The 7,202-nt window shown below is 40.1% G+C and overlaps 1 protein-coding gene across 1 annotated transcript; it reads right to left on the bottom strand.

Moving 5' to 3' along the window:
* Nucleotides 1-246: 246 nt before the first annotated feature.
* yipf4 (Yip1 domain family, member 4) lies at nt 247-4,474 on the bottom strand. Its single transcript, XM_028423303.1, has 6 exons — nt 4,235-4,474; nt 3,357-3,510; nt 2,852-3,023; nt 2,124-2,201; nt 1,910-2,023; nt 247-1,183 (listed from the first exon to the last, which is right to left on the bottom strand). Exons 1-6 carry the CDS (start codon nt 4,290-4,292, stop codon nt 1,046-1,048), a joined length of 714 nt encoding a protein of 237 aa, XP_028279104.1. The 5' UTR covers nt 4,293-4,474; the 3' UTR covers nt 247-1,045.
* Nucleotides 4,475-7,202: the final 2,728 nt, after the last annotated feature.

Genomic DNA, 7,202 nt, shown 5'->3' with positions numbered 1-7,202 from the left:
TATCACACCCCCAATTAGATTTTTTAAATACATATTGAAGTTACACACCATAGTAAATATTAGTAGGTTTGTTTTAAATAGTGTGTTCAGTTTTTTCCCAACAATGTACTATGATGGTGCTGTACATATCAATCACATGCATTATTGTTTTTGGCCTAGGATTAAGATGGTAAACATTAGCATGTTAGCATCCCGACATTAAGCTGTGCATGAGATCCTCCTCACCAGAGCGGATGGAGGCGGACAGATATTTGACACCTGCTTTTATTTTTAAAGCGTTGCACTATAAGTCCCATCATGTTGCACTATAAAGTTATTTTGTACACTCAAACGTCTGTTAGCATCATATACATTGAGCAGTGATAAGTCAGAAAATAACAGATGATTAGTTGACAAATTAATCTATTAATTTACTAATTCTTGATCAAATGATTATATTGGTGTAACAGCTGACACACAGGGGAAGGAGAACAAGGCACTACATTTAGTAGACAATGGTTTATGTCACTAATTGCCCCAGTCAACCTGCTTCTTCTGCTGAAATCCATGAATAAAAAAAACTGCAAAGCATAAAGGGACAGTACAGTGCATATCGATAAGGAACATTGTCTGTCTATTTTTTGTTTTTCTAATTCATCCTTCAGTAAGATCATGTACACACAATTTTTGGCAGCACATTCTTCAGTGTGATTCAAATGTAAAAAAAAAACAACTTTACATATTAGTAAGCAACCCTGACGTTATTCCCAGTTTCAAATTTACAACTAAATGCAATGTTGACTGTATTGCACTGGTGAATGAGAAATCAGCTGCAAAAGCTATGTATTTTATTGACCAAACATGAGGGATAAACTATATACACTGATATATATATATATATATTCCATACACCCCCACCATCTACAAGTCAAGAGTTAAAAAAAGAAATGAACACCTTTAAAAAAAACAAACAAAAAAAAAAACAAAAGAAATCCTGGTTTGACTTCCTCCTTCCCTGCTACAGGGCCACTGTCCATAAAAAGGTCCACAGTTCCAACGTATCCAGTCAAACACCAGTATATAGTGAGAGGAAGTAGATGTACAAAAGGAAAATGGGATATATAAGGAGGGGCTTTTTTGTTTTGAATTCATCTCCGACGAGCAGTGAAGCAGCGCTGTACGCAGCCCAGAACACTCCGAACAGCTGAAGGATGAGAAGAGACAAAGAACCATTATGCGCATTCATCAACCACAGGTTCTTATTAAAACTACACTGAATCATTTCTATCATTCATTCCACAACAATTCTCTCCTGCTGAGAGGCCTTGATGATCCATCAAGAGCTGCCACCACAATTGTTTTCATTATCTAATAACCTTTCACTCTTAGAACTGCTGGAGGATCATGTGAATAAAATACAGAGCTTAGTGTTGGAATGTTGATTTTCTAAATTCATCAAAACACATTCATCCATTCTGATCTCTCTAAAAACCTGATATATGCTCTGGCTGTTGTCAATGCTTCTGATTACTTTGCAGAGATGAATGTGGTCTTTTTTTTTTTCTAAAAAACACCCCCTGGTCCCTATAGATCACTAAATCTATGGGGCAGGGCTTAGCAGGACACTAGCCAAACATCACTGACCATTTGTTCAAACATTACAAACTCTGCCAGATAATATCAAGCCATGTTTGTAGGTCTATCAAAGAATTTTAACATAATCTATAAATCAGCTTACATATTTAGTGGAGCCTCCCAAGAATGCCCAACATACCCAGCAACTTGATGAAATTCATTCCCAATTAAAATCCACAACGAAAGTTGCATGTACAAATGCTAGCTAGGAAGCTAATAGTAAATCTGAGCTATGGCTTTATGTGACTTCCTCCCCCTCTGTGTTTTACAACATTACTGGTTCATTTCCACTCACTTTGATTAGCGTTGAAACCACATCGAATCCTCCGATCACTACGAGCAGAGGGGCTATGACGATGAGAGGAAGCAGGGAGTATCCAATCACCCCAAGGACCTGCCCATAAGAAACCTGCTCGACAGAACCAAAGGAATTCATAAGGAAAGCTGTATAATAACAAGAGATTAGTCGAGTCGGACCATCAACGGCTGCAAGGGGCGTCAAGGCTTACCTCACCACCAAGAACACGAGCCAGCAGGAAGATAGTTAGAGAGCCAAATATCCAGATGGTGATGATCCAAGACACCACCTGTGAACAGAAACCACAATTTTTTGTGTCAACACAAAAACAACAACAACAAAAACCAAGGACACTCCAGATCTCTGCAGGTGTCCTTGAGCAAGTACAATGGAACACAGAAGGACCCAAAATGCACATGAGAAATTAATTTAACATGCTAACGCCTCAAGCTAACAATATTTCAAAGCAACATAAAATTTCAAAATTTCAGGGGAGGATTGTTTTTTTGATATTTTTGATGAGACATATCCTTTGCTGTAAAATGTGTTCTCAGGAAAACACTATGTTTATTTCAGGACTCATCCAGTCTACCTCACATGCAGTCTGCCTTTTATTTCCAATGCACAGGCTGTGGTGAAGAGTGCCTGATACTAACATCTATAACACTGGAAATACAAGTTCCATGTACAGTCATAGGGTGGCGCCAGTGTTGTCTGTTGGGAGACAAAACACTATGGCACCCTATCTGTATGACCCACAAAATTTCAATATGTAAAAAACCGAACTGAGTTCACTTGTTAGACAAACCATAATCTCCAAACTATTTATTTGTATTTGAGGAGGGAAGGCCTTACAATGGACAGTGAAAATGATAACAGGAAGGACCAGTTATGAGGAATTAATATAGATCTCTCTATAGATCTCTGTGTCCAACTCACCCTGAACTGTCCATAGATTGAGATCATGGAGAAGAACAGCACCACAGCCAGAGGGCCCCAGAAGTCTGGGTTGTCTCTGACAACCTGTCGGTTGTATCCCAGCGAAGGCATTGGCATCAGCACACATCGAATCTTGTAATAGATATCTTTCAGGTCAATGTCCAGTTCCTCCCTGTTCACATAGAAAAGCCAACACATATCTGTCAATATAGTGCAGATGATGCTCAAAGACAAGCCTTTTTGTGGTTATTTCACATAATGGAATAAAGAAGAAGCTAAAGCAGAAAAAATACAAGCAATACAACATTATTATTTTTGATAGATATTTGCCATAGATTACTTGCCTGCTGGCAGGTCATCTAATTTAAAATGCTCCGCCATTACAGCTTTCTTAATACACAAACAAACAAAAAGCAGATTGTTTTTCTGCCTCCTATGATGTGTTGACTCTAGCTGACTGACTGAAAAAAAGATAAATAAACAAAAAGGGACGCCATCTACTCACAGAAGAGGTTTTGTCTCTTCACTGTCCTCCTCCTCCACCTCCAGCAGCCAGCCGTAGCCTCGCTGCCTCAGAAAGGTGGTGGCGTACGGGTCTTTACCACTGTCACTGCCCATGTTTAGTTTAATGTCTGGTGCACTGATGGTTCCTGTAAGGTCTGTGAAAGAGGTGGATTGTTTACAAAGTGTTAGGTGTGGCACAGGAAGAAGGATGAACTCAAAATGTCTCATTTATAGTGTAATACACAGATTTTACCCATTTACCAGTGTTCTGTACAATTTGCAGTGCCGTCATCTTTTCTTGCACTGGTGTGCATTATAGTTTAGCACAACAATGTCAATGTGCTACACAAAATGTTTTCCTGTAGCGTCATAGAAAAAGCCCTGTTTTTCAAACAAAGTTTACATGATAGCATGTCGCCAAATACAGATATTAATATCAGGTCCTATGAGTATTAGGGCAGCTTCCTTCCACGTCTATGTGTTGTAAAGTATGACTGACCAATGTAAACAAATGTGGTTATTTCCTGTCAACATATTAAACTATTGTTTTCCGCCAAAAAATCCTACCATCCAGAGAAGCTTCGTGTAATGGCCTCGTAGCATAAACAAAATAATAACAAGACCTGTTTTCCTTCTGTGTTTGTTAGCCACGATCACTCCCAGCCACGTATCAACACTGACATTAGTTAGCATAGCTGACATGGTGATGTACACTACTTTATTAAGAATTACACAGCCTCGAAAATGCGCATGTATTAAATATGTAGCGTGAGAGTATCTTCACTTGTACGCATTGGTTGGTTTGTGACACCTAAACTAAATACGTTAGCAGGTTATGTGGCTAGCCTGTTATGGCCTGCTAGCCTAGCATTAGCCTACCTTCAGCCTCTGTCGAAGAGACGAACGTGAAGTCTCCATTGGTCGGAGAGAACTGCATGGTTGTTTTTCTATTACTGCCGCAAGCCAATGCTCCGAAGAAATGACATTAAACAAAGCAGTCTGTGAAAAACGCCGGGGTGCGTTAGTGAGGCTGTCATTGATCACAGCTCATCGATGAAAGTTTAACTATCGCATTTTGTTTTCGTTCCGCCTCTGCTGCGGTGGAGACAAGCAGGAAGTGCAGAGGAAGCTGGGAAATGAGACACGTCTTATGATGCGTTCAGGCTGCGTACTAAAGATGGGACAAGGGAGCTGTTTTCATCCTACCTAATTGCCTGAATAATGTTCATCTATTGTATCGCAGGCTTCCGTTGTTATTAATTTACTGCATATTTGCATTTCTTATCAAAAAGCTCGGCGTCAATACTTCATCGGCCTCCTTCATTTTAGTTCATTTCTCAGAATGAGTATGGTGTTCGGAGTCCCCAGGTGTTTGGTCATTAAATGCAGCAAGGTTGCAGAATTGGGTCAGAAAGGATTTGCAGCAACCCTAATTAATTGTCCCTACAAATAACTGTATGCCTTCCCTGCAAATAGTGTTTTATATTTATGTACAAATCACTAAACATTATATATTCATAACATGATAGAAAATACCCAATAAAAGAAGATAAAACAATACGAACTGTTCAATATAAAACTATGAAAGACATTGCATTTTATGGCTGGTGAATGGCCAATGTTTTATGGTGTGGGGGTTCCTCTTTTTAAGAAGTGTAATCAGTGGGTGTGCTCCAACAACAGGGGGATCACACTCCTCAGCCTCCACAATAAGGTCTATGGGGTATGGAGTAGAGGCAAATTCAAGAGGAACAACATGGGTTCTGTCTTGGTCCTGGAACACTGGACCATCTCTTACTCTCACTCTCAACACGTTCTGGTGGTGAGGAAGACAGATCAAATAAATCAGGTATAATCAATTATACCTGATTTATTTGATCTGTCTTCCTCACCTCACCTGATTTATTTGATCTGTCTTCCTTTTAAATGTACACCATTACACTGTGGTATACAATATTTATCCACAAATCAAACCTCTGTGCTGATGTCCATGTACTAACTACCCAAGCTGAGATAAGGGAAGCAGTGTTTGAGTGCATACTATATATATATATATATATATATATATGATTGAAGGGCCCATGTCATGAAGCAGGTTTAGTGAAGTCTCTTATGTTCAGCCTGCATGAGGGACACTTCAACTGCTTCAATAAAGGAGGTAAGAGAGCTTCAGTCGGTTGGTTTTACACCTGTGAGGTGTGTGACAGATCAGTTAAAATCCTGTGAGCAAGCCTGATAAACTGCTCCCTCATATGGAATATAAGGAGGAGAGGTCTTTTCTGCTCATCACTTTCACTGCTACTTCACACCACGTTTTCCAGTTTTTGCTGGACTGTGATCAGACATTCTATACTGTATATGATAATGCTTTCCCGAGCAGCTTCAGTTCAATTCAATTTTATTTATATACCTTCCTGCTGATAGTCAAACAATAAACATACATTACAAAGGACTTGTTTTTGCATACATAGCCAGTTCAACCGAGGACAAACCAGGTTATTCCGACCTAGCTCTTCAACTCTTGAACTAAACACTTCCTTGGTTCTGGGAAGTACCAAGAAAAAGCATTCTAGGAACCTAACCTATCAGTACATGAACATTTTTCTTCCACAATACATGAGAAGTTATAATGGGAATGCTGAAAAAGTATGTATTCAACATTTAACATTAACATATTTTATACATTATACTAGCACTGCATGGAAAATGACACAGGCAGGAGTTGACAGTAGACCCTGGATTTATCAGAGGGACAGATGCAGTTCAGCATGCTGAATCCGGGTAACGTATTGCCTCACTTCCTGTTTCGACACTGTCCTGTTTGTTTGTTCACTTGGTGTGCGCTGTTGGTGCTACGGACCTCTGCATTCGACATAATTGTGTTTGTTTTTATTGTGGTAATACACAAGATAATTTGTCTCCCCATGGACAGAACTGGGCCTGGGGCCCAGACCTGTCCACAAAAAGACCACCCTAGACCCCCTTAGCCCTATTATGATGATTATTATTAGTTTGATTACAAAGCAACATGCAAACAAAACCTCCAAAAGAGAACCAAAGACAGACCAGAAATGACGAACTAGGAAGGCACTCAGGAAACCAGGGAGACAACACAGGAACAGACACAGGGAGTAACACAGGTAGCAACGCTGGAAGTAAAACAGGGGTGGCATAACCGATGAACTGACAAGGACAAGGGGGGCACAGGACCTAAAAACATGAGGGTAACAAGACACAGGTGAGACACATTAGGGTGGGACCAGCAATCCTAATGGAGGGAAAACACTAGGAAGAAAAACACAATAAACCACAGATCACAACAAAAACAGTGGTAGGTACCACTAACCTGGCTTATTTTAAATCTCAGGAGGTCCATGTCACAACCAGCTCACAGACTGCGACAAAGAGGAGAAGCCACACATGATCAATCAGTGGGGTGTCTTGGCAAATGCACATGCATGGGTGCAGGATACAAAGGAACCCAGCTGCAGTCCAAAAAGGGTAGGAGGAGAGAGAGTGAGGCAAGCCTGCTGGGGCCTTTTAAAAATATTCCACAATCCAGTAAAGAAAAGTTCAAATGTTAAAATGGTCTTCAGGGCCCACCCGTTAATAAAACCATCACTGAGAAGCCCTATAAGACACATCACTCACTGATATGAGGGGTGAATAACAACATTCGTGTGATATGATTGAGGCCTCTGTTAAGACATATATATCATAGCCATGTTCAGACAACGGGAATGGATAAAATAAGGTAAGGGCAAATTAACCAGTGTTAATGTCAGCAGACTGAGATTTCATAAGGCCTGCTGACCATTCGGACCCCCTTTTTTGCACTTGGCCTCTA

Source organism: Parambassis ranga, chromosome 15 (assembly GCF_900634625.1).
Source record: "Parambassis ranga chromosome 15, fParRan2.1, whole genome shotgun sequence".
NCBI classification, from domain to species: domain Eukaryota; kingdom Metazoa; phylum Chordata; class Actinopteri; family Ambassidae; genus Parambassis; species Parambassis ranga.
This window is presented reverse-complemented; position numbering and strand designations above follow the sequence as displayed.